The 26,777-nt window shown below is 37.6% G+C and overlaps 2 protein-coding genes across 10 annotated transcripts in view; both read right to left on the reverse strand.

The window, feature by feature from the left end:
- Positions 1-252: 252 nt before the first annotated feature.
- LOC108124038 (protein kinase shaggy) overlaps positions 253-26,777 on the reverse strand; it is a 46,599-nt gene continuing 20,074 nt past the window's right edge. For 6 of the 9 annotated variants that reach the window (XM_070278577.1, XM_070278573.1, XM_070278572.1 and 3 more), the window contains 8 exons: positions 9,301-9,491; positions 9,155-9,238; positions 8,377-8,487; positions 8,075-8,312; positions 7,821-8,014; positions 5,888-6,077; positions 5,301-5,813; positions 253-817 (listed from right to left, as the gene is read on the reverse strand). In XM_070278577.1, the coding sequence (XP_070134678.1) occupies positions 633-817; positions 5,301-5,813; positions 5,888-6,077; positions 7,821-8,014; positions 8,075-8,312; positions 8,377-8,487; positions 9,155-9,238; positions 9,301-9,491 (1,706 nt within the window). In that variant the 3' untranslated portion in view covers positions 253-632. Of the gene's footprint in view, positions 818-1,680; positions 4,293-4,500; positions 5,007-5,300; positions 5,814-5,887; positions 6,078-7,820; positions 8,015-8,074; positions 8,313-8,376; positions 8,488-9,154; positions 9,239-9,300; positions 9,492-18,208; positions 20,119-26,777 lie in introns of those variants that run through there. The other 3 variants (XM_017239535.3, XM_017239537.3, XM_017239536.3) reach the window with 3 other exon arrangements.
- Positions 9,593-12,270, reverse strand: LOC138925771 (uncharacterized). Its single transcript, XM_070277095.1, has 3 exons — positions 12,235-12,270; positions 10,032-10,710; positions 9,593-9,726 (listed from the first exon to the last, which is right to left on the reverse strand). Exons 1-3 carry the CDS (start codon positions 12,268-12,270, stop codon positions 9,593-9,595), a joined length of 849 nt encoding a protein of 282 aa, XP_070133196.1.

A 26,777-nucleotide genomic window follows, 5' to 3' on the forward strand; every position in this document is an offset into this window, starting at 1 on the left:
TGTATAACCGCATATATATATATATTTTTATTTATATATATAAACGTTAAATGGGACAAAAAATTTTGATTTATTTCACTAAGTATTTCATTCTTAATATTTATTACGTTTCGCGAGCTATTTTTTGGGGGGAAGGGAGGGACTTTTTCGATTTCCAATATTTTTCAATATTTTTTTTTCCGAGATTTTATTTACTTTTTAATAATACATATTATTATTTTAATTATTATTTATGCAAAGTTTTAAAGTTGATTTTTGGTTTTTTTTTTGTTTTTTTTTTGGATTTCTTTTATTTTTTATTTTATTTCAAGTTTTATGCTAAATATTTTCCTGCGCCCAATGCATTTTAGCAAGGATATACATACATACATGTGTGTGTGTGTGTGTGGGTGTGTCTGGGAGTGTGTATTGGTGTATGCATTTGTAAGTGTGTGAGTGTGCGAGTGATAGAGAATTGTGTTAATTTTTCTTTCTTTCTTTCTTTTTTTTTGTAATTTCGAGTGTAATTAACCCATTTTTTTATGGCTTGTTTAAGATTTTTTTTTTTAAGAGTTTTTTCTTTTAATGGGATTTATGTGACGAAAATCCTGTGATTAAGATTAGATTAACAGAGCGCTATTATCCTGATCGCGCTAACCCGACGCTGCTGCCTCGTTCTCGGCTGCTGCTGCTGCTGGCGTCTCGGCGGCTGCGCCTGGTGCTGCCTGCTCGTCTGCCGTCTCGCCATTTCCGCTGCCGGCACTGCCGCCGCCATTTCCGTTTCCGCTGCCATTGCCGTTGCCAGTGCTATTGTTGAGGGCGCTGTTCGATTGGGAACCTGCGAATGTTATTTTAGACAAATTTTTCATAATAGAATCCTTGAAAAATCCTTTGAATTAAAAGTAACTCAAGAGTGGACCTCCAAACTCCATTGAAAATATCACTCATACGACCTGTGGACCCAGGTGGTAGCACTAATATTACTCATACGCAACGTGGTGCAAAACAAATATTCTCTTTGAAAAACAAAACCCTTTTAGAAGTCCACTCTATATGCTAGAAATTCATAAAATGGCGACCAAGAGCAAGGATACGAATGGAAACTCTTCTAGCATGCACACAAAGATACAATTACGATTACAGTTACAAATACGAAGAAGAAGTAGAAGTATTGGCATATCCTTGATGACGATGCTGAGAGACAGTGGAGAGAGAGAGAGAGAGTGGATGGTGATGATGCCCCGCCCACCAGAAGCCCAAAGAGAGCCAAAACGAAAAACAAAAACGAAAAATGATCAAAAGTTCAAAAAGGAAAGGCAACAAAACAGTTTTGTTTTTTTTTTTTTTTTTTTTACTTTTCGTTTAAATATTGTATTTGTTTCTTTTTATTTGTTGGATTTTTGTTGTATTTATTCATTCATTTAATTATTAGCAATTATTATATTACGGCTTCTTGGCTCATTATCATCAACGATTCTATATATTATCATGATTATTACAGCATTACATATACAATTGTCAGAGTATGCGTATGTATGTAGGTGTTTGTTTGTATGTGAGTGTCTCGGGTCTGTATGTGTTTCTTTTCTCTTGTTCTTCAATGTAATTAGCCAAAAAAAAATATTTAAAAATTAGATAAATGTGGTTGAAGTTTTTGTTCTTTTTTTTCTCATTTATTTATTTATTTTTTTTTTTTGTCAATGTTTTTTTGTGTGTGTGTGTGTGTGTATGTGTGCCTAAATTACTAGGAAAATGTATTTTATTCTGCGTGTGTATCCATTAATCTTTTATAATTAGCATAATAATTAGTTTAGCTTGGATTATAATAAACTATAGAAATAAATATACGTTTTTTTTTCTCATTTCTTCATATTTTTTTGTTTGCTTTTTTTTTAATTATTTCATTTTTTATACAGTTCTGCTTGCATTTCTAACCATTAACCGACGACAACCAAAAAAAAAAAGAGTCATTAATATTCAGCAGCTCTGAATCCAGGGGGAGGCGTGATAAAAGGATATAGAGGATACAGGATAAAAATTGGGATTATATAGGGGGGGCGGGCGAGGCAAGGCGACACTGACTATGCACTACTAATGCAGCTACAGTTACACAGTAATTTATCGGCTATCGCTATCGCTATCGATAGTTATCGATAGAACCGATTTTGGACCTTATCTACATATTGCAACTAAACCGTTGGTTCTCCGATGCCAGCACATCATCATCTTTGTTATCATTATCTTTCCATCTTCTTCCCTGTTCTGTTCTTCTAGCTGTTCTCTAACTGTTTTTCTTTTTTTTTTTTTCCTACATACACATAATCAATTATCGATATACGATTTACGACAATCGCTCATGGCGATTAAATAACTTCCCTTACCACTTCCGCTTCCGTTTCTTTTCGTTTTTTGTTTTTTTTTTTGTAAATCAACATACAACTTTCTCGCGACTTCTACTGGCTAAGTAATAATACATCTCATACATAAGTTTCGCTCGATTTCTCTCCATATATCTCTGTACATGTATATTTTTAAGCAAAGAATAAAAAAAAAGGATAAAATTTATATTTTTTTTGTCTGGATTAAACCAAAAAAAATATATATAAGTATAGATGTATAATTTGCGTACATGTAGTATTATTAAGTTTAAATTAGACTTCTCCACACTCTGACTTGGTTCTCTTGTTGTTGTTGTTGAATCATTGAATTATTTGCTTTTATTTATTACAAAATAATTATTTAATAAAAATAAAAATAATTTATTTATTTAATATGTATGTATACATAATTGCAAAAAAAATTGTTTGTTTTTTTCTCATAGGTATATATATATATATATATATGTATGTATATATATATATATATTTATATTATATATGTATAGTTTAAACAGGTTTTTGCTTTTTGTTTTTGTTTTGTTGCTTGTTTTTGTTTTTAAATCGTTTTTTTTTTTAATTTTAGCATAACATTAACATTATGTTCGGCTTCGGCTTCTGCGTCTGCTTTATTTTATTTTTGGGTTTTTTTTTGCGTGTATTTTCGTTTTTTTTCTATTTTGTTTTAATTTAATTTAATTTATCTTTCTGTCTCCTCTTGTTCTTCTCCTTCTCTGCTTCTTCCCAAGCAAGTGTGTGTGTGTGTGTATAAGTGCGTGTCTCTGTGTGAGTTTTTAATTTAATTTATTTATTTTTATTTTTATTTTTATTTTTCTTTCTTTTCTTGCATATAAGTATATGGTTGGTGTATAAATGGTGGCTATTGAATTTTATTAATTAAAATGTGATTTTTTTTTTTACTACACAAACTTGTTATTTTATATTTTTTAGTAGCCCCTCATTCATCTCATCTCTTTTCACCTTATACTATAAAAAACATACTAAACAGAAAGTACAAAAAAATATGCAATGACTCTTGTTCAATATACATATACAATTAATTATTATCATTATCCATTACGATTATTTAATTATTAAGGTGTGGGTGTTGGTTGGTGTTTACAAATTAAATGTAGCAAATAAAAAAAAAAAAAGTTAGAGAGAGTAGTGGGGTGGGGGTGGGGGGGCGAAGGCGAAGGCGAAGATGGAGAGGAAGTCAGGAGAATAATATATATAATAATAAAATATAACTAAAAAAAAATGACAATCAATCAGCGCTTTACTATTATAATTAATGTGTTTTTCTTTTTTTTTGTTTTGTTTTGTTTTATTTACCATTATTATTTATTATCAATTATTAATATTATTATTATTATATTTATTTTTATATGCTTATTAGTTTTATTTTAGATTTAAAATAAATTTAATTTTACCTAAGTAAAATGTTTTTGTTTTTTGTTTTTAGTTATAATTTTGCGTTTTGCTTTCGCCTTTGCTTTAGCTTTTCTTCTTCTCTCATTTATAATCATCATCTGTGTTACTTTTCCTCCTTATTTCCTAAATCTAACTTCTGTGCTGCTGCTGCTGCTGCTACTTCCGTTTCCGGTTTATTTCTCATCTTTGTTTTTTTTGCTATTTGCGGGTTATATGGTTATGTGGGTGTGTGTGTGTGTGTATATCTGGGAAGTGTAGCTATGTTTCTATATTCCTATATAGAATCGGATTGGTTGTTTTTATATATAATTGATGCTGCTGCACTTCCATATTCTGGGTTCTTTTTTTCTTGATTTTCCTTTTTTGTTGTTGTATTATTACATGCTTGTTGCTCTTGTTGTTGTTGTGTTTTATATATATATATATATTTATTGCTATATATATGTATATATATATATATGTGTGTGTTTGTAAGTTATATATGTTTTTATTGCCCCTATGAATCTGTAATTAAAAAAATGAAAAGAAAATAAAAAATAAAATTAAAAATTATAATCTTAGCATTTTACAAAACAATTATTAAAATGAAAATTTAATGAAATGTGTGGGCGTGGCATCTCAACCCATTTCCCGATTGGCCCAACCGCTGGAAAAAACCGTTTGCAGTGTGACCAGAGCTGACTTTGAAGCAAAAAAAAAAAAACGTAATACCTACATTGTTTTATTGCATATATATATTTATTGACAGTCGGCAAAAAATATTCATTGAAACTGGCTAAAATCGTTATATAACTGGTTATATAACTGGCATCCTAAAGGTCGATACTGCACTGCGAACTGTAGACGCTTATTGGAGGATTCTGATTCGGATTCTGATTCGGATTCTGATTCTATATGCTGGTACATGCTTCATAGTTTTTCCATAGATAGTTTATATACATATAGATAATATATATAGGATATATAGGACTGTGTGCTTCCACAAGAGGAGAATAGAAACTCTCTACATCTTGGCCTTTTGATTAATCGGCTCTCTTCTATAGATTTCCCCGGAATTCAAGAGGAAAGGATGTCTTCCTAGGCTTGATAGGCTTGATTTTTGGGGGAGAAGTTGATTGATGATTGAATGGAATCCTCAGTTTTGGAGCTGGCTTCGCAGAAAGGGCTTCCCCGGCTGCGGCAATTTGCGCGGTGGCTTCAGCATGAGACTAACGTCAACTAAGGATGTGCAGGATGCAGGATGAAGGACAATTAGGTGGAGGGATGACATCCAGGAAGGATGGATACAAAATAATAGAAGAAGCAGGAAAAGAAAAGCAACTACTTGGAAGGCTTTGTAGGAGAAACTGAATTAGAAAGTAAATACTTAAATATCGATATAACTATCGATATATATCGATCAAGAATACCCGAATTTTTGATGAAAAGCAGAAATAGAATAGGAGCAGGAAGAGGAAGAGTGATGAAGGATCATTGGGTGGGTGGCTGAAGGCCGGCCAACCGCTCACTCACCTGTTACATTGGCGCCGCCAGCATTGGTCGCGGCTATGGCGCCGGATGCAGTGGCTCCAGCGGCAGCAGCTGCCGCCGCACCGCCCCCGCCACCACCGCCGCCTACCGAAGCGGCTGCCTGCTGCGCATTACCGGCAGACGGCGCTCCCACGCCGCCGCCACCACCGCCGCCGCTGCTGCTGTTGTTGCCCCCCGATCCCGATCCGCTAGCGCCGGCTGCTCCACCCGATGCCCCACCACCAGCTGCTGTGCCAGCTGCCGACGATCCCGAACCAGAACCGGCGCCTGCACCCGATGCCGAGCCGGCTGCTGCTGCTGTGCCCGATGCGGCCTGCTGTTGGGGCTGGGCCGATCCTTCCGCCGAGGCGCCGCTGCCCGTCGAGGAGACGCTGGTCGAGCCACTGGCCGCTGCTGATGCTCCAGCCGATGACCGATTGCCGGCAGCACCGCCGGCAGCATTCTGCAGATGTTTGGGCAACAACTGTGGCACTAGGCTGGGCTGTATCGAGAGTTCTGTGAAGCGTTTGAAGAACGGTATGATTAGTTGGATGATCCTGCAGAGGAACTACATCACCGAATCGACTCACCATGCTCTGTGAAGTTGAACAGCGGCGGCATCTCGCGTCCGTTCGGCAAGGTGTGGTTGCCCTCCATGCGGAGCTCGTCAAAGAACGGATGTGCACAGGCCTTGAGCGGTGTGATCCGGGCGCTGGGCGTATACTCGAGCAGCAGGGACACCAAGTTGATAGCTTCTGTCGGAGTGCGTATACGGAAAACCTACAAGGACATCAAAAGGATTAGTAAAATGGTCTAGCAGAGGAGGAGTAGTAGAAGGAGCAACTGGCGGGACGGGACAGAGACAAACAGGACTAGCTTACAAGTGAGATAAACACAAGGGAAGCTTTTATAATTACAAGGATATTTCCTAAATGGCTGAAGGACTCTATGAAAAGGGTTTGGTTCTTGAACTTGAGCCCTTAGTCCTTTCATAAATGAAAACAAACGTTGGCAGTAAACGGGGGCAAGAAACAAAACAACAATAAACCAATAAACTAATCAATCAATCAATAAATCAATCATTTAATCAATAAATCAATCATTTAATCAATAATAACAATCCTGTACAGCTGGGGAGTACTGGCAAAAAAAGCTGATCATGAAAGAAGCAAGGATTTCCGTTGAAATTTCAAGGCCTCTAGTTAGAAACTATTTTAGAGACTTTCCTATTCTTCATTTTTAGCTTCTATTATCGTTTCTATCGATAGATATCGATTACAATCGTCCTAAGAATGAACAAAGCAAGGATTTCAGTTGAAATTTCAAGGCCTTTTCGTAGTAATGCTACTTTAGTAGATTTTTCTCTTTGGCTATCGATAAATATCGATATGAGTATGGAACTTGATAATGATATATCAATTTATATAGTCTAAAGTCTTTCCTTAAGTCCTTTTCTTACTTTAGAGCAGTGGTCGGCACCCCAATACATTGATATGATTTTACCGCATTAGTGTTAGTAACGAATAGCAGAAAGTAGGCTGTGAGCATGACGTTTCACACATTTATACTGTGTGTGTGTGGCAGAGCTCGGGCAGAGAAATTTCCTATGCCCCCGAGATAGGGCCGTGCCGACCTCTGCTTTAGAGTCTTTCACATTCTTGAATTTTAAGTTATATCGATGATATTCAGGATTCTTCATGACTTTCGATAAATATCGATAATGATGCAGTAAATCTTGAAACAAGCAAGGATTTCAGTTAACATTTTAATGCCTGTAGTGATTCTACTACTATTTCTCTTCATAACTATCGATTAATATCGATATGGATCAAGCTAAGCCTGAAAAAGGCCATTATTTCAGATAAATATTCAAAGTCTATAGCGGTAGCGATATATCCAAAAATCGGTAGCGATTTTCCTCATGATCTTCGATGGATATCGACATTAATCTAGACTTTGATCATAATAAATCGATAAATATCGATTAAAATAATAACTTGACTTGGAAATCATCCCTATTTTGAAATTTTCTTTACGTCTTTCAATAGACATTGGCATAACTATAGACCTCTATCATAAAATCGACATATATCGATAGAATATCTTTCCTATAACCCTAGTTTGATGAAAAATGCTATCTTCATGCCATGATTTATTAATAATGTCTGCATTTAAAGGCATTATGGGAGCAATCTTGACTTTCTCGAAATAATTTAGAACTTTTGCTGTTTTCTGTTTCGATTATTTTCGTGGCTTACTCTCCATCGCTGTTTCTGGTTTAGGGCGTTTGGAAATTGGGTGCGTTCGAGTAGTGACTGCAACGAGTATTTATGTACACACAGAGTTTAAGTTAAAAAAATTAAAAGAACAAAAGTCGGCATTTTTAGGATAAGTGACATTGAAGAGGGGTAATAATAATGTGGTGAGACCCCACATCTTATGACGAGTAACATTAGCGAAGAAGGCAAGGTGGGCAGGACACAAGGGCAGGAGAGTCTGGAGAGTCCTAAAAGCAAAGCTTACTTTCTGCCACGGATGACTCTTAATTTGTGGAAACTTGAATTCCGTATAGTTTGGATTCATTTCGCGTATCTGTTCTCTTGTCGGTGTGCCCAAGACCTTGATGACCTCGACGAGCTGATCGACACCGGAATCGCCGGGGAAGATGGGCTGGCCCAGCAATAGCTCAGCCAAAACGCAACCGGCACTCCACACATCTACAAAAAATATAGATATTTAATATATTTAATTTAAAAAAAAGTCAAAATTTAATATACCGATTTTTGTGGTATAATTTATGGCCCCGAAAATGAGCTCTGGGGCGCGGTAATAGCGGGAGCAGATGTACGAGACATTCGGCTCGCCGTGGAGTAGCTGCTTGGCGCTGCCAAAGTCACAGAGCTTCAGTACGGCCGTCTCCGGATCGAGCAGAAGATTCTGCGGCTTGATATCACGGTGGCAAATGCCCAGCGAATGGATGTAGGCCAAACTTCTAAACAGTTGGTACATATAGAGCTATAAATAATATAATAATATATTAATATAAAATATAAAAAATAATTATAATAGAAATACTTACCCGAATAAAGTTGATTGGTATCGTTTGCTTAGTTTTGGCATATTGGCGAGCCACTTTGTATACGGTTTCTGGTATATATTCGAGGACTAAATTCAAAAATACTTCATCACGCTATTAATTAGAAAAGAATATTATTTAATTAGTATTTATTTAAGATTTTTAAATTTAAGAAATTAATGGAAAAAACAATGTAAGAAATGTGAGTGAAAAGTAGGGGGTATCGACCGATGAAGTTGCGAGCTTTTTGATCTCAAAAACATGCTAAAGGCCGCACATACGAATATCGAATATCTAGCAAACTATCTAGCATAGCCATAGGAGGATCAAAGGATCAAAGGATCACAGCATCACAGCATCACAGGATCACAGGACGTGGACGTGAATTCAAAATACCATGCGTTTTTAAGGCACTCAGTACTGTCTCTGTACTTTCAATAGCATTAAGGATTCAAAGAAATGAGAGATAGATATAGAATCGATCTTGGAAAGATATAATATCTCTATCTGAATATCTGAATTATGAACTGAAGTTTGAAGCTGAAGCTGATTCTGAAACTGAAACTGAAGTCTGTTGGAGTTCTTGGAGAGATACCTGTGGCTTGAGTACACTGGCAAAAATGCCCAAATCGATGGGGAACTCGGCCATCTTATTTTTTTTGAAGAGAAAGTTATCCGATTAGTTAATAATACTATTTTTTGCTGGCAACTTCACCAGTTGAATTATACACCCTAATTCTTGATAATATATATTTTTTTTTTTGAAATTTAGAAACCTTACCTTTTCACCACTCGAATAGAAAAAGTACAAAAGCTTTACAATATTACAATGCTCCAATTTGCGCATAATTTGCAATTCGCGATTCTATAAAAAAAAGATGATATTATATATTATATATGGAAGATATATCTTATATAGATAATTACCTTAAATCGTCTGTCTTGTAAAACTTTTTTGATTGCCACCAGTTCGCCAGTGTCGCAGAGCTTGGCCTGGAATACAACGCCAAAGCTGCCATTGCCGATGACCTTTGTGTCTGTATAGGAGACCTCTTGTACACGATCGGTGCCTTGGCCGGGTGTTGCAACAACTGTTGTAATTTTGGAACCATCGCGGCCTATATAAATAAAAATTTAATATATTGATTAGTAAGGATTAGTACCTAGATAGTACCTAAGTTCTATATAGCACACACATATGTATATATCGGTTAACCCTTTAAAAACCCCAACCTGTTGTCTCCCAGGCTCCCTCCAGCTTCTCTTTGCTTCTATCGACCTCCTTTGGAATGGATAAAGCAACACTATGCTCGGGCCAAAGGTCATTCAGTTTGCCAATCAGTTGCTTCATGCCTGCCATTAAGGATATATATATAGGATATAGCCATAGCCAAATAAGGACTCTACATGGAGGAGATGGATTCAGACATAGCCAGAGTCAAGACCCTCCTCGCGTTGTGGATTATATAAAATTCTAGCCACGATTTCTTGCTAATTAATTTTGGCATTGGACGCCAAAATGGATCTGGGGATGATCATGAGAATCATGACGAGGGCCCTGCATCTGCTAGCATCTGTTTGATTGGATCACAAAAGTCACAAGAGGAGGAGGATGAGGTGGACTATAAGGGAGGAGGAGGGGTCTATCATCTCTGTACTTGGATCCTTGTACTGCTTGCCGCCGCCAGTGCTGGAGGAGGAGGCGGCCAGATTGGCGCCACTGCCACTGATCGACGTCCTGTGACTCGCCGATGCCCCCGCTGCCGCCGCCGAGGACGACGATGGCTTGGTGGTCTTCTTGAGGGCCGCCAGCGAGGAGGAGCAGGTGGACTGGGCCGCCTTGGCTGCCGCCGACAGTGGCTTGTGATGATGCTGCCGACCGTTGGCCTTGCGCCGCTCTGGGGAGGAGTCACTGGTGGCACTGCTGCTAGAGCTGCCACTACTGCTGCTGCCACTGTCGCTGCTCTCGTTGGAGTCACTGTCCGATTCCGAGTCACTGGAATTGCCCGTCGATCGGGATTCGCTCTCCGAGCTGCTATCCTCGCTCTCCTCGCTGGAGGATCGACGTTTCGCCTTCTTCTTCTTGCCCAGCAGGGCCAGGGGTATGGGCGGTGGTGGTGCTACTGCTCCTCCACCCTTCTTGGTTTTAGGCGGTGGCTTGGTGGTGCCACTGCCACCTGGTATGGAATCTATAGAGTTCTGCCTGCCGGAATTCGTTGTGGTGGTGGTGGTGGTGGTGTCCGATTCGCTGGCATCATTAATGGAGCCGCCGCCGGGTCGCACCTTCTTCTTGCGCACCACCCGCACCACTTTCCGCACCCCGCTCCGGGGCGCTACCTGTGACTTATCCACCTTGACTTAAGGCTGATCTATAGGCCGATCCAAGTGGGGTTTCGAGGGATGGTTTTGGGGTGTCTAGGTGTCTGGGTGTCTAGGGGGAGGGGGGAAGGGTGGTGATTGGCTGCTGGTGCTTCTGCCTTGCTGCCTTGCAGGCTTTGGCCTAGTTTTATTTTCGGGCACTTGACGTCTCGTTCAGATCAATCGATCGATCGATCTTCAAATAGCAAGAAAAAAAAAAAAATCAAAAAAAAAATGCAAACACTTGGTAACTAAAAAAAAAAAATAAAATATCACAGCACAGCGAAAAAAAAAAAGAATAAAAAATAGCACGAGTTCTTCGGTTTTTTTTCTATTTTTTTTTTATTTTTAAGAGAGTAAAAAATAGCTCTCCGCTTTGGCGAACCGATCGCTCGAGCTTCCGTTGCACAATTGGCCAAATTTTTGAAGAATCCACCAAGCCAATTCCCCGAAGATCCACACGATTCTTCTCGCCCAACCGATGCCATCCACATACGATCCACACACACAACAGGATAGGATCGATCCTCTTTGGAAAAAAAAGAATCTTCCTTGTTTTTTTATTTTAAAATTAAGATTTAATTGGAAGAAGATTTATTTTATTTATAAGTTTTTTTTTTTTTATTTTTATAATAATGCAAAAATTTTTAATTGCAGGCATATTTGATGGCGATCGCCAGCGGGCCAAGAAAGATAAGACGAGGCCAGCCGAAGAATTCGGGGGCCAGAAGACCGTAGAAGAGACAGCCAGAAGACAGCGGCTGCAGTCAAGCGTGGTGAAGCATGCGACAGCCACGCCCCCTTTCAAACGCCAGCAGCCCCCGCCCTCCCCCTGCTACGTACGACAGACAACTGACAGTTCAATGAAGAAGAGAATCCAAGAATCAAAAGGATATACACGCAGAAGAAAGCTGAAGAAACAACAATATTTCTTGCTATTTATTTTTAATTTAATGAATCAATTAAAAAAAATGACTAAATTTTTGGGCAAAAGAGCAGGTCAAGTGACTAAGGTTGGCATTGACATTGGAATGAATTTTATTTTTCAGATAAATAATAATACTAATTAGTGGTATGAGAGAGTGGGCGGTGGGCAATGGGCGTGGTTGGAAAAAACAGTTGGAGCTGTCGAAATGGGAAAGCAATTTGTTTAGCCGCCAACGTCGGACGGAAACTAATCGATATACAAGCAGTTGGCACCACTTTGCTGCAAAAAAAAAAACAAAAAAAGAGGGCGGTGGGGGGTTGGGAGGTGGTTGGGTGGTTGGGTGGCTGACATGCAAAATGGAATGACGCAGCAAAAAAAAAAAAAAAAAACTAAAAGAGGAGGAGCTAGTAAAAGGAGCTAGTAAACGGAGCAGAACTGAAAGGAAACCAGAACCGCACAGACAGAGGCAGGTTTAGAGGCAGGAGAGACCGTGGCCGAAACAATCAAACAAAACTATCAGAACCACCCAGACTAGAACCACCTCCTCTATAGAACCACCTCCTCTATAGAACCACCTCCTCTACCTCCTCTATAGCCCCACCAATAGACATCGAATCACCCACAGGACTCGTGTCAGAAGCAAATTAACAAAACTCTGGAGGCTAAAATTAAACAAGACCACGCCCATACCGAGACCAGTGAGCCTGGCACGCCCACCACAACCACAAAATAGAGAACCCTTTCGATAAGAATTTGCATACATTTGGAGGAAAACAAGACTATTTTGGGCCATTAGGCATGAAATTCAAAAGAAAATCGATGCCACAATCAAGATTCAAAAGGTTTATTTTTAAAGTAAATTTAAGAGTAAGTTTAAGATAGATTTTGAGAAGGATTTTTCATTGAAAATGTAAGGAGATATATTTATATATATCTTTATTATAATATAGGATAATAGTTTTAGAAAAACTTCAATGAACAAAATATTTAAGACCTATACAAAAAGGGCTTATTTCGATTCAATAGGTATTGCTGATATTAAATATTAATTTTATATATATAGTTATAGTTAGCTGATATATAGTTATAATAATTGTATCTTCTTTATAGGGTCGGCAATGTCTCCTATACTGCAAGGGTCTTTACTATGAGACAATGATCCTATACGATAGTTATACGATGGTAATCACATACTAATATATGATAGGTCATATAAACAGACCTCTGAGGTTAGTGGGAAATTGACTAACCCTTCGACTTAAAAGAAGAAAACAAAATTTTACACAAAAAAAAATTACATAAAAAAATTTTACATAAAAAAAATTACAACAAAAAAATTACAACAAAAAAAATTACAACAACAAAACATTACAACACCCACAAATTACAACAACCACAAATTACAACAACCACAAATTACAACAACCACAAATTACAACAACAGCAAACAATAGACCTGTTCAGGATTCTCCAGAAGGCCTCCTTAAGTGCCACCTTTGAGAATCGAGGAGGAGGGCGCTGTTTATTAAAAATTACAACAACAAAAATCACAATAAAAATCACAGAAAAAAAAAACACAAAAAAAAAAACACAAAAAAAAAAAATCACATAAAAAAACAACTAATTTCCCGACTTTTCAGGCCTGCTTAGCTGCCACCTATGAGAATCGAGGAGGAGGGCGCTGTTTTTTAATTAAAATTTTTTTTTTATATTTTTATTAAATTGCCACCAAAGTAAAAGCTCATCAGCCATGTTCTTATAGGCAAACAAACGGTAAAATTATGCTTTTCATTACCAATACACTTCGAAGCGCCCATAAAAGTAGGCCACGGAAATATGAGGGTTTACATTTTTAGATTTATTATTTTGTAAACAAAGGGGTTTTGAATTGGAAATTATAGAAGAATTGGGTTGTGGTAGAAGGTACGTATGCTTATATACCCTGGCAACTATATGTGCGATTATATAGTACCATTACATAGAAGAAAAGTATAATAAATATAATTAATAAAACATTATAGATGAAAAAGGCTTTAAAAGGGTAAACTTTATCTAAAACTCTCTTAAAAACCTTACATAACTCTTCCTCCCCACCATCCCCCCACCACCAAGCAATAAATAAATTGTATCAATTTCATAGAAATAAAAATAAAAAAAAAAACTAATCTATTTTCAATGCCATTTTTTTTTTTTAATAGCTTATTTTTTTCGATCTTATTTTTTTTTTTTGTATTTTTTGTTCTGGCTATCTTACAAACTGTCGATCAGAAATCGTGAGAAAAAAGCTATAGAATCGGAGAAAAAAAATAGAGTGGGCGAGCGAGTGAGTGGGAGAGGTAGACCGTGTGACGGGGCGGGGCGAAAGAGATGGAGAGATGACGACACCACGCGGGCGGAGATCACGAGATGCCCCACAAAGTGCACCTGAGGCATTTGGCAGGCAGGCGGTGGCCAAACCCAATTAACATTCAGCCTCATCATTTATAATCATTAGTATCCTAGAGGGGCAACATTTTTCGTGGCATACTTTCGGGCTGGCGCTGTCAAGAAGCCAACTAACCGAGCGCACAAAGAGAAATCGATAAAAGTCAAAGAGAGAGTGAGAGAGAGAGCGAGAGTGAAAACTAGTTACTCGAAGAGAGAAAAGCTAAGGGGGGGGGGGCGGTAGGATATAGCAGCTGATCAAATAAGAATTACTGGTTTATGTGCGAAAAGAAGAAAAATAACAAAATTAATAAAAATAAATAAAATAAAAACAAAGGTGGAAGGGGGGTGGAAACTATTTAAAATTAAATCATACGATTAGGTTTTAAAAATAAACTAATCGGTTAAGAGATTAAAATCTACAATCTACAAACTAACCATTGCCATTGGCACAAATTAAAAACAAATAAAAAATAAAAAAAAACACCATAAAAAAAATAATGAAAAAATAAAGACAACAGCTGAGGCTGTGAAAAATATATAGAAAAATAGAACGCTGCTAGGAGGGGGGAGATGCAGAACAGCTGCTGTTGTCAACCCACCCATGAAATGCTACACAGAGAAAAAAATAATGTAAAAGAAAAACTAAAGAAATAAAAAAATAAAAAGAATAAAAAATTATATATAATTTGCTTTAATTTATAAACTTTTAATAAAATATATATATATATATATATATATATATATATATTATTTTTTTGGTAACATTTCTTTCTGTATATTTTTGTTATCTTTCTATAACCTCCCCCCCAGCAAACTGTGGCATTAAAACAACATATATTTCTGTTTTTTCTGTTTTTTTTTGCCTTTTGAATATTCAAATCAATAGCAGTGAGGCAGGGCAGGGTAAAAGGGGAGGGGACCATTAAAAAATAAATGCAAAAAAAAACAAGAGGCAGTGCCAGCAAAAGTCACAAAAAAAACAAAAAAAAAGTGGAGAGACAAGCCTCCATTTGGTCACAAATTTAGTTGCGACTGATGTGTATATATAATTATATATATTTTTAAAGAATATATAAACATATATACATATATATATGCATGATATTTTTGGACAAAAAAAACTCTCTGTCATCCGTTTTATGAGACGAGCGCGTGATTGTCGAAAAAAAACAACAACAACAACAACTAAGGGTAATCTTTGGTTCTACCCCCCTCCTCTTCCCCCCACCAAACTCCCCTCGAGACCCCAAAAGTTCGCCGGGGTATATATACTATATAGAGGGGAGGAATATATATATAATCGCATGGAGAGCCGCGTGCTTCTTGATCTCTGATCATGCAGGCGGCATTAGCTTTCGATTCTACACCGGAAGAAAATATTTATATTAAATACTTCTAGTCATAATATAAATCATCATTAATTTCTCTCAGTGTAATGCTTATCAGTGGGTTTTTTCTTATCAGTCAGCATCTGGCAAAGTCGCAAATCATTTTATATGACTCGGCCGGATGGGAACTGGCTTTTAAATCTCAAAAACTTCTACCACCAAAGGTATATATATATATACCTATATATATATATATGGTATTATAACGGTATTGTTATATTTCACACTGTAATGTTAACGCTACGCTAAGCGCCCACTCCATGGGTACTAGAATCCTAAGTGATATAACCCGTCAGAGTCAGAGTCAGAGAGAGAGGCTGTAACCAGGTTGTTGACAAACAATTCTATAAATAAATCATAACTAGTTCTTAAGTAACTAAGTAACGATTCTAGTCCAAGTGTCTAAAAGGGGTTACCTAATTAAAATAATAACAAAAATATATCAAATAACTATCTTGTTGGGAATTTCAAGACAGAGATTCTTCCATTCTTCCATTTAAGATCTCTTATGGATTGTCCTTCATCTTTGGCTTGTAATTCCCAATTGGTTCTGTCTGTAAAGGGACTATCAGTTGGCAAATGGATTTTCATAGTTGACATAGTTGATAATATTTGAAATTTAACTTCTAATATTTTCAGCTACGTCGAGTCTTTAATAAATCCAAAAAAAGCAATAGGAATCATAGTTATAAACAAATATCTAATTATGGCATCTTTTGGTTTTAATTCTCAACTTGTTCTGTATGAAAATGGTCTTTGTTAACCTACAAAGTAGCTCTATATCTTATAATGACTACTGAGAGGAACTAGTTGGGGTTAAGAAAGAGAGCTTTACTAACAAAAAAGGTTAATAGGCAGAAGACTTTGATCTAATATCCAATATCTTTCATTTTTTTTGGTTATAATTCTCAACTGATTCTACCTGTAAATCCTCGTTCTTAACCTACAAATCACTGCCCTCCATCTTATGACTATTAAGGGGCCTAGCTCTGGGTTTCAAAAAGAGGTATTACTTCCATTTTAATAAAAAGTTTTAACATTAAAGTCATTAAACTAAATATTTATAATATATGTGCAAATATCCTTCATCTTCTGTTTACAATTCCCAACTAGTTCTGCCCGTAAGTCCTCTTTCCTAACCTCCAAATCACTGCCTTCTATTTTATGACCATATTTTTCTAGAAAACCCATTTTAAACCTCTCACAACCACACTCATAAAGTGTAATTGCCCCCCCATGGCTTATCAAAGCCCAAATGCAACAACAGATATTTACATATTCTATATAAGAATATATACCAAGAAGAATATATAGATTTAATGGTCGAGAAAATTCCACTTTCTGTTATCTGAGTGGCAGGGGCAGGCAGGCAGGCAGGCTTCAGAGCAACATTATAAGGCAATTAACTGACAAAAACAATAAAAAAAAACAAAATACATACATATATATATGTATGTATATATAGAAAATGACGGAAAAAATATCATACTTAATATCATGTTTATATATCCCTGAACATTTCCGCTCTTCATACAAGTGCATTATTTTCCCTTTTGTTTTTATCACAAAAGACTGACAAAGCTAACTGCGGAAAAATTGTATTCTCAAGCGATCATTGACCCGCCCCCCTTCCCTACCGACATAGGCATATATCATCTAGAAGATATCTCTGTCTCTATATAGGGGAAGTATGGAGGAGACCTCATCAAGTCCCAGACGGATCAGCGAAAATATTTCTCAACTTTATCAATGGCCTGTGAAAAATTTTCCATCGTCATATAAAAATAATAATAATAATACTTATCTATAGATGTGTGTGTGTGTGTGTGTGTGTATATGTGCTATATAGAACAATCTCACCCGATAGACCTACAAAGTACCCTGGCTCTAGGGTACAGACTTGGGGGTTTTTTTTTGGGAATTTTCTGTTGTTTTTGTTGTTGTTTTTCATTAACACTTACCTAGAAGAGAAGGGAAAATAAATATATTAATAAATTTTATAAATAATGGTAGATTGTAGTAGGAAGTATTGAAAGTCTAAGCAAGGTCTTTATGAATCATGGGGTTTAATGGATCTATAATATAACAAGAAAGGGAAGCTGATATAGCCTTGAAGTTAAGATTGGGTCTATATCGCAAATATAGGATATAGTTGGCAGATCCTTAGGAGAATTTTATAATAAAAGCAAATTAAAAATCTCCAACTTCTATCTACAAAAATACCAGAGTTATAGGGCAGCTATAGGATATAGTCGGCCGATCATTATGAAATTTGGTATGTGGTATTATTTCGTCAAAAATATACAGCATATAAAATCTCAACTTCGTAACTCTTTGAACACCCAAGTTATAGCATTTCCGATCAATCAGTTATATATAAGCTATGGGATATAGATGTCCGATCCTTATGAAATTTGGTATGTGGTATTATTTCGTCAAAAATAGAAACCATATAAAATACCAGCTTCCTAACTCTTCAAACGCCCAGGTTATAGCACTTCCAAACCATCAGCTATATGACAGCTATACGATATAGACGACCGATCCCAATGAAATTTAGTATGTGGTATTATATCACCAAAATAAGATTCTATAGAAAATCTCAACTTTCTAACTCCTCAAACACCCAAGTTATAGCAATATAATACCCTCTACGCAAGGGTATAATTATAGAACCTCAACTAAAGGTCTTCTTGATGACCTATATAGAGCATTACTTAGGGTTATCTTTTACCTAAAATATTCTTAAACTTTTGCACCACTTTGGTCCAACTGACACAGGACTGGGTGCGGGCCATCTTGGCAGTCTTGACATTGTCGGGACTCTCATCCCGCTGGTCCTCCAACAGCGGCTCGGCACCTTCTTCAATCTCCTGATCCTGATCCTGATCCTGATCCTGGTCGGGATTTGCGGGGCGGGTATGGTTGTTAGCTTGAGCAATGGTTCTCCGGCTGCTCTGCTGGCTATCGTAGTGATTGTCGTGGCTATGACGACGCATCTTCACATGGCCATCGGCGGCCTCATCATCCTCGGCCTCGGCCACATGGACATCCAGATGATCATCATGATCGTCGGGATGCTCCTGGATCCGAATGGGCGGTACTGAGTTATGCTTGCTCCGTATGGTGGAGCTATCACAGTGGGGTTCATCTTTGGTTTCGCCACTGGCGGCCAGATTGGAGGCCACCGTGGTGTTGCGCTTCTTGCGCTGCTCCTCGCTCCTCCTCTCCCGCTTGAGGAGCTGCTTCTGCTGCTTGGCCAGCAGTTGTTTCTGTTTCCGGGCGAACTTCTCGCGCAGCTTGGGGCTACCGAACTCGTCCAGATAGTACATGGTGTCCTGCAGGCCATCCTTCCGGTTGATCAGCTTGGCATCGATGTGCGGATCCTCGCTGATCTTCAGCAGCGGAAAGTAGATATGACCATCGGTGCCCAGGGATTTGGCATCGCGGCAACGTGCCAGGGCGGCGGCCACGGTCAGTTCTGCCTGATCGGGAGGCGGTAGCCGGGAGGTGCCCCCTGCCTGGTCGCCAGATCCTTCGGGCTTGCCGGGATCCTCTTGTTTGTTCTTGAGGTTGATGATAATACCTGACTGACTGTCCGACTGGTTGTCCGCCTCCTCCACATCGTCCACATTGACGCCATCGTCCTCCTCATCATCCACATCCTCCACATCGTCGTCGTCGTCATCATCATCACAGATATCCACCTCATCGATGCGATCCTCGACATCGAATCCCTGGGTGCCAGTGCTGTTGGTGCTCTTGTACTTGATCCGACTGCGCAGTATATTGGAGCCACCGCCGCCACTCGACGCCGCGGATGTGGAGAGCTCCAGGGCGGATGCTGCTCGGATCCTGGGGGGATTCTCCGGCGCCACACCGATCCCGCCGCCGCTCTCTAGACTCTCGCTGCTGCTGTTGCCGGCATTCCCGCCATTCTCCTTCCCCTTCGAGGATCCCCCCGTGGCGGATCCTCCCATCTGGCCGGACTTGCCACTACTGCTGGTGGCCACACCATTCTCAATGCCACTGTCCTGGCTGAGAAGCAGCTGTTGTTGTTGTTTCTTTTGCCGCCACTTGCCGCCAGGTGGCGCTTGCGGCAAACTCAGAGAACCGCTACTGCTGCGCGGTGGCGGTAACTGCAGTTGCTGCAACTGCTGTTGCGATGCACTGGAAACAATTACCCCACTATCTGCCGATCCCGTTGATGTTTGTGATGAGAATCTTTCGCTTAACGGTATTTTAATCGGTTGACTTATAACGGTATTATTAGTAGAGCTATTATTAGTGTTGTTGTTGTTGTTGCTGCTTGCTGTGCTGCTCCTGCTGCTCGAGGACTGGGACTCGGACTGGGAGCGATGGCTGGTGGTGGGCAGGAGTGCACTGAGTGCCGGTGCAGCAACAGCTGCCGATTGCGTTGTTGTTGTTGCCATCAGGTTTTGGATTCAATTTTTTTTTAAATACACCTCTAGGGGTATTTTTTTTTTTATTTAAAATTATTGTTTATTTAGGAAAGTTTTTTTTTCCAGTGTCTCAAAGGCACAAAAATGTTTATTAATTTTTTTTTGGTCAAAAATATAGTATTATCTTCTTCACTTCTTCACTTTTCCTTTTAAAATTTTTTTTACTTTTCAGTCACATTGCCTGCTCGTAAATAAAATTTAAAAAAAATTAATTATATACCGGTTTTTTTTCTCGTTTTTTTTTTAATTTTCTTTCCAATTCTTTTTATTTTTTTCGCGTTTTTTTTTGTTTAGCATTCAAATCAAAATCAATGTTGTTTTAAAACACACACTTTTTGTTGCTAATTTTAGACCATCACACACGAAAAAAAAAACCAAATTTAAATAAACCAAAATATAAATAAAAAAAAAAGCAAAACAAAAATAATTTAATTTTAAACCTACACACACACACATACGCAGAAAAATAAGAGAAAAGAGAGAGAGTTTTTCCTGCCAATTTTTTGAATTATTTTTCAAAAAAATGGAAATATTTGTATTTTTTTTTTGTGTTGCGTGCTTTGGCTATTTTTGTTGCTGTTGCTGCGCTTTTGGTGGCTTTCTGTTGGATTTTTTTTGAATTTTTTTTTCTTTCAGCGTGCAACATGTGCGGCGGCCGCCTTTGAAGTCGCGAGTGCGAGTGTTCGCTTGGGTTCGAGTTCGAAGTCGCGAATGAACTGAGAAGCCGACAAACTGGGAAACGAAACCGAAACTGGCACGAGAGAAACGCCCGCTGAAACGCTTGGGAAACGGGAGAGAAGAAACGGCCAGAGAGGACGAGAGAAGAGAGGAGAGAGGGCAGCCAGCCAGGCGGCAATTCCAAATTATTATCGCTGACGCACGCACACACACGCTCACACACGCGCGCCCTCTGTGTCAGGAAAGCTTACGGCGGCGGGGGAACATGTGGAATGAAACAAAGAAGAGTGCGTCGACGCTTTGTGACGCTTGGAACTCTTGGCAAATGAAACACCTGCATCGTGAAACGCGATAGAACGAAACAGCTGCATTTTAGGAAACAAGAAGCAGGAAAGAGAGAGGGTGCTGCTGCTGATAAGAGGGTTTTCGGCAGTAGGGCCCCATATAAGCCATAATCTTATCACCGAACTTTAAAATGGCTTTTTATCAGAACAAAACAAAATAAAATTATTAAACAATAATAAAAGTGAGACGAATTTTTTTTATATTTCTCAATGTGCATTTTTGAGGCTCCATTGTTGCTATTGTTTCGGGTCATAATTCATCATTTATCAGGCAGGGTGTTAAGACGGAGGTGGTGGGTGGATGGGCGTTAAATCAAACACAAGCACAAAAATATAAATTAAGCAACAGCTTAACCTGAAACAGCCAGCCAGCCAGCTGGAGGATGAACTGCTAAATATAAAAGTCAGACAGCGAAATTAACCCAAAATTAAATAGTCGTAAAAATAAATTAAAGCCCAACGGAAAAAACGGCTTTTATTTAGAAAAAGCATGCTTTTTTAACGTTTTATACAATTATTCTTTTAAGAACTTGGATAATCCTAAAGCTGAAGGATCAGGGACTAGGTATAACGTATCAGACTTGGATTTCAATCCATATTTAAATAGTTTTTCAAATAAATTTAAAGCCTAAATTGACAAAAACAGGTCTCCAAGATAAAAAAAGCATGCTTTTCTAGGGTTTTATACATTTATTTTTCTAAAAACTTGGATAATCCTAAAGCTGGAGGATCAGGGACTAAGTATAACTATAAGACTTGGATTTCAATCCATATTTAAATAGTTTTTCAAATAAATTAAAGGCCTAAATTGAGAAAAAACAGCTTCACAAGAAGAAAAAGCATGCTTTTCTAGGGTTTTATACATTTATTCTTCTAAAAACTCGGATAATCCTAAAGTTGGTGGATCAGGGACTGGATATAACTACAAGACGAGGATTTTAATTCACATTTGAATAGTTTTTTAAACAATTTTAAGGCCTAAATTGTCAAAAACAGCTTAACAAGAAGAAAAAGCATGCTTTTTTTAATTTTAATGAATTTATTCATCTAAAAACTGAAAGAATCCTCCAACTGCAGGATCTGCGACTAAATTTAACAGTTTTAATCCACAATTAAATAGTTAAACGTCAAAAACAGCTCCTTTAAGAAGAAAAAGCATGCTTTTTTCACGTTTTAACTATTTATTCATCTAAAAACTGGAAGAATCCTGAAGCTAGAGCATCAGAAACAGGACATAAAAGCCAGACAATGATATGAAACCATAATTAAGTAGTCTTGTAAGTAAATTTAAAGCCTTAGTGGAAAAAAACAGCTCTCCAAGAAGAAAAAGCATGCTTTTTTGAAATTTTAACCATTTATTTATCTAAAAACTCGAATAGTCCTGAAGCAGCGACTAAATACAATAGTCAGAGTACGATTTTAAACCACAATTAAGTAGTTAAATATCAAAAACAGCTCCCTTAAGAAAAAAAGCATGCTTTTTTCATGTTTTCACCATTTATCCAACTAAAAACTGCAAAAAATCCAACAAAATGGATGCAAATTGAGGGATATTCATTGCTAATACTATTTGCCAACTAAACAAAATCGAAAAAGGATAATGAAAGGACAAAAGCAGGATTCCTCGATGGGTTTATACAAGCAAAGCGACACATTATCGCAAATTAGAGGAGTGTCCTTTGGGCCAAATGAATTGAAATGAAATGGAACCTCCAAACAAGAAAGCCAGGAGACCAGGAGGAAGAAGAAGAAGCCAGAAGAACAACGGTAAACTTATAGGAGAACAGTAAACACAACAGCGCCCTCTACAAACACAAACACACTCACATATACAAATGCAATATTAACTATGCACTGAAAACAAAGTACCTAGTAGCTTTATATTTATTATTTAGGGATATATATATATTTTTTGTTCTGTGTATTTCCATTTAAACAGTGGTCAGAAGCAGACAATGCGCAATAGACCAAAGGCAAACCCTGTTAAAACAACAACAACAACACAATTATTGCATGAGTCTACCCCCACAGCCCCTGTCCGCATGTCCGTCTGTCCGCCAGTATGTATACGGTTTCAGGTTGAAAGCAGTTTCCGACGACGATGAGGCGGAGGAGTACGGTGGCTGGAAATTACGGAGGGTGCTTAGGTCAGTTTGTTGGCTTAGTTGGTTAGGTCATGCAATGCAGAAAAAAAAATAAAAAAAAATAATAATAAAGAAAGAAAAGAAAAGAAAGAAAAGAAAAGAAAGAAAAACGAAACCTCCAGTTAGGTTAGGGGGGGATGGAATCAACAAAGCCAGCTACAGTAAAGCATCTTAGGAAGCAACCAAGAAGGAATCCTGTCCGCTGGCTTGAGGTTTGAGGTTTCCTCGAAACGTGTCCCGAAGTCTTCTGTCCTTGGGAGTCTCTCCCCGTCCCCCCCCGCCCCTTTCTGAAAGTTTTATAAACTTTCTTTGGTTAACCCCATGACTGACGATTTTGTCGATATTTTACCTGGGATACCCCCCCTTACTGCGTCATTTGTTTTTATTTTTGAATACGACTTGACATTGAGACCCCTCCGAATATCTATAATATCTACTAGTTATAAGAAGTAAAGCCATTCCATTAATCAGGTTTAGATACTGCATTTGCATAATGCAGTTACATAATGCCACAACAGGTTCTATTATATATCTCTTTGTGGAAAGGGTATTCCCCGGACTTTCTAACCATTGATCCAAGTCTATGGGCAAGTTCCACGTGCCAACTTCAATTTGAATACCAAATGAGTTGGGTGGAGACCCCAAGACGTTGTTCTTGGACTTGAACTTGCATGTCGTCAATAATGCGACCTGACATTTTCCGTATTTTCCACACATTTTCCGTGTTGTGGTATTAACGTTGTAATTGCCTCAAGGCGCATGTGGTTTTTTTTTTTGGTCTATTTTCAGAATTATTGATCTTCTTGTTTCCAGAAATGTCGCTTCCAAAAAGCGCAATATAATCCCATTCGTTTCTATTATGTTTTTTTATTTTTTGGGGTCTAGGCTAATGGCTAGATCGAACTGATTTGAAAAAAAAAAAAAATATATAACTAAAAATAAATAAATGCGCCGTGCCCCATAGAAAGTGAAATTGCAAAAAAAAAAAAAAATTTAGAACAGAGAGACCAACAGACAGAGCTAAAAATAAATTGAAAAAAGACAAGCCACTTGTAGGTGTTTCATTCCCAGGGGTTTCCACTGTTCCACCGCCTGTTGCTGCTGCTGTTGCCTGCACTACAGCATCTACAGCGCCATCTGTGGGTCATTAGTGCGAAGAAAAGGGAAAGTGGTTGCTAGAGAATCTACAAACTATTTGCATTTCATTTGGACTAGCCGCAGGACATTTTCACCAACTATATTTGCCAAGGACTCGAAAGACAAAGGAGTCTAACCCAGGGGGGGTATTATCTTCTATATATATATATATATATATTTCCATTAAAATGGCAGCTTGTTTATTGTTATCGGGCTCTTCAGTCGCCAGCTGCTAATGACCGACTCCGACCCAATCAATAATTAGAGCTGACCAGGGCAATTAACCCATGACACACACCATTACACCACTTCAGGCCGAAAACAAGCTTCGATTTTAGCGATAACGATAACGATAACGATAATCTAAGGTATATAGTTCCAAGTGGCTGCCAAAAAAACACATAACCCGATTTTAATCTTTAAACGGTTAACTAATCTCATAATTTAACAAGAAAATGTAATAAAATTTTATCTGGAATTTTCTGCCAGTGTTACCATACCCTGATTGTATGCATTTTCCTTTGTTTTTTTTGCAAGAAAATCGATAAACAGAAAGGCAAAGACAATGGAAACATCCACAACAAAGGAAAATACAACAAAAAAAGAGAAAAAAAAATGGCAAAAAGCCAAAAAAAAAAAAAAAAAAAAAAAAAAGAGGCGCCAGCAGTGGAAAATTGTAGAAAAAAAAAAGAATGTAAGGAAGGTGGCAAAGCCAACACGCGATTACTAACAACCCACCACCACCCACCCACTCTCCGATTTTAGGGGGTAACAAACAAAGGAATCTAGAAAACTACGTCTTATGCGATAATTCGCGATAGGAAATAGTAAATATATATCGCATAATACAGAAAATATATATAATAATCGCACATCACTAATATTTGTATATTTGTATAATAAAAACAATAAATATATTGGGTGGTATAGAAGAAGATTAGGCAAATCAGGGATGTGTTTGTTTGTTTTTGTCATTAGAGCGGCAATTATATGATAATTATTTAACCCACTTATATGACAGCCAACGTGACAGTTGGGGGGGGGAGGGTTGAGACTTTGTGTGGGAAACAAAGAAACTGCGAGATTATTCGGTTCACAATTGAGACTTTCGACTCTTGAAATCAATTTGCATCTTTCTCTATAATCGAATAAATGTGATTAAAACGCAATTTAAAAAATTTTACTAAAAAAAAAAAAACATGACTAGTAAAGTTGAATGTCAAGTTGGTAACACGTGCCTATCCCCCCACATAAAATACAAAAAAAAAACCACAATTCACGCCGACGTCTAGTACTTTTTCATAATCTTATCATCCAAAATGCAAAATTGCCTAATTAATCAAAAATAATATTAAAAAAAAATATACTGGCTCTATATGGCTTTTTTGAACTTTGTACAGGAAACAGGCTGTATGAAATGGAATATGGAATGAAACAGGGTACCATCACATACGTTGTATATCGCCATATCTTTATGGTGCCCCCCCTAATAATAATTTTTAGTCACGATTAAAGTTTAAAGGCTGATAAGAATCATTTTAGCTCTAAAATTAAGGGTTTCAGTTGCCAAGTGAAGTGTCCTTTGTTTCGAACCCTGTTTTTGTTGATTTTTCACTTTACTTGATTATCATAATTACATATTTTCGCTGTCTTGGGGCTGTCTCAATGTAAACAAATAATAAACAGAAAAATAAAAGGAAAAACCTTACATTGATAACAATTACAAAATATACACCCATTTGTTTATTTATTCTAGTTGGGAATTTTATGGGAAAGTCTTCAAAGCTGATAATACATTTTCATAAAGAAAAACAAAAACAAAATGAATCAGCATATTATAATATAGTATATTTTTAGCATTATTTTGGGGGCTTTAGTTTCCAAGTCTGGACATCCTGTCCTGTCTAAAGGGTTTTAAGAAAGAAAACCCCCTCAAGATTACTCATCAAAAAACATAAGTCTTTGTCTTTAAAGAGTTAAGCTTAGTCACCAGATGGTTGTTAGTGTATACCCCCCCAATTAATAAAATAAAATAAAAACTCAACGCTGACTAAATTTTGACTTCCAAGTACTTGGGTTGTCCCCCAAAAACAAAATATATATATATCTACCATATAAATCGGAGCTTATTAAAGCCACGAAGCTTGAAACAAAACAGAAACGCAAAAAAGTAAGACAGCGAACTCCCTTCAACCTGTTGGCTAAAAAGCCAAAAGCCTTCTTTTTTTTTATTATTTTTTTTTGCTGGCTTGTTTGATGAATTTGTACGTAAAACCATCAATGAATTGCATCAGCCAATTTGGTGAATGATTATTATTATGGCCAACAATTATTATTAAACGGAAACATGTTTAAAATGAGATTTTCCCATAGAAATCCCATAGAAATAACGCACCAAAAGAGGTCGCTTGCACCACAAAAGTTTACCAATTTTTTTGGGGGGGTTTTATTTTTAGAACACCCCACTCTCTCTCTCTCTCTCTCTCGCAGTGTTTTATTTATTTAGGGGTCTGTCTCCCCCCACACACACACCTTCA

The sequence above is a fragment of the Drosophila bipectinata genome, chromosome XL (genome assembly GCF_030179905.1).
Source record: "Drosophila bipectinata strain 14024-0381.07 chromosome XL, DbipHiC1v2, whole genome shotgun sequence".
Classification (NCBI taxonomy): domain Eukaryota; kingdom Metazoa; phylum Arthropoda; class Insecta; order Diptera; family Drosophilidae; genus Drosophila; species Drosophila bipectinata.

Bases quoted from the DNA above. Each gene is read 5' to 3' on its own strand.
- LOC138925771 (XM_070277095.1), bottom strand. From the start codon at position 12,270: ATGTCTATTGGTGGGGCTATAGAGGAGGTAGAGGAG. The intron at 10,711-12,234 runs GTGGTTCTATAG...GATAAGTCACAG, and splicing joins CTATAGAGGAGGTAGAGGAG to GTAGCGCCCCGGAGCGGGGT. The intron at 9,727-10,031 runs GTACAGAGATGA...CCTTAATGGCAG, and splicing joins CAAGCAGTACAAGGATCCAA to GCATGAAGCAACTGATTGGC.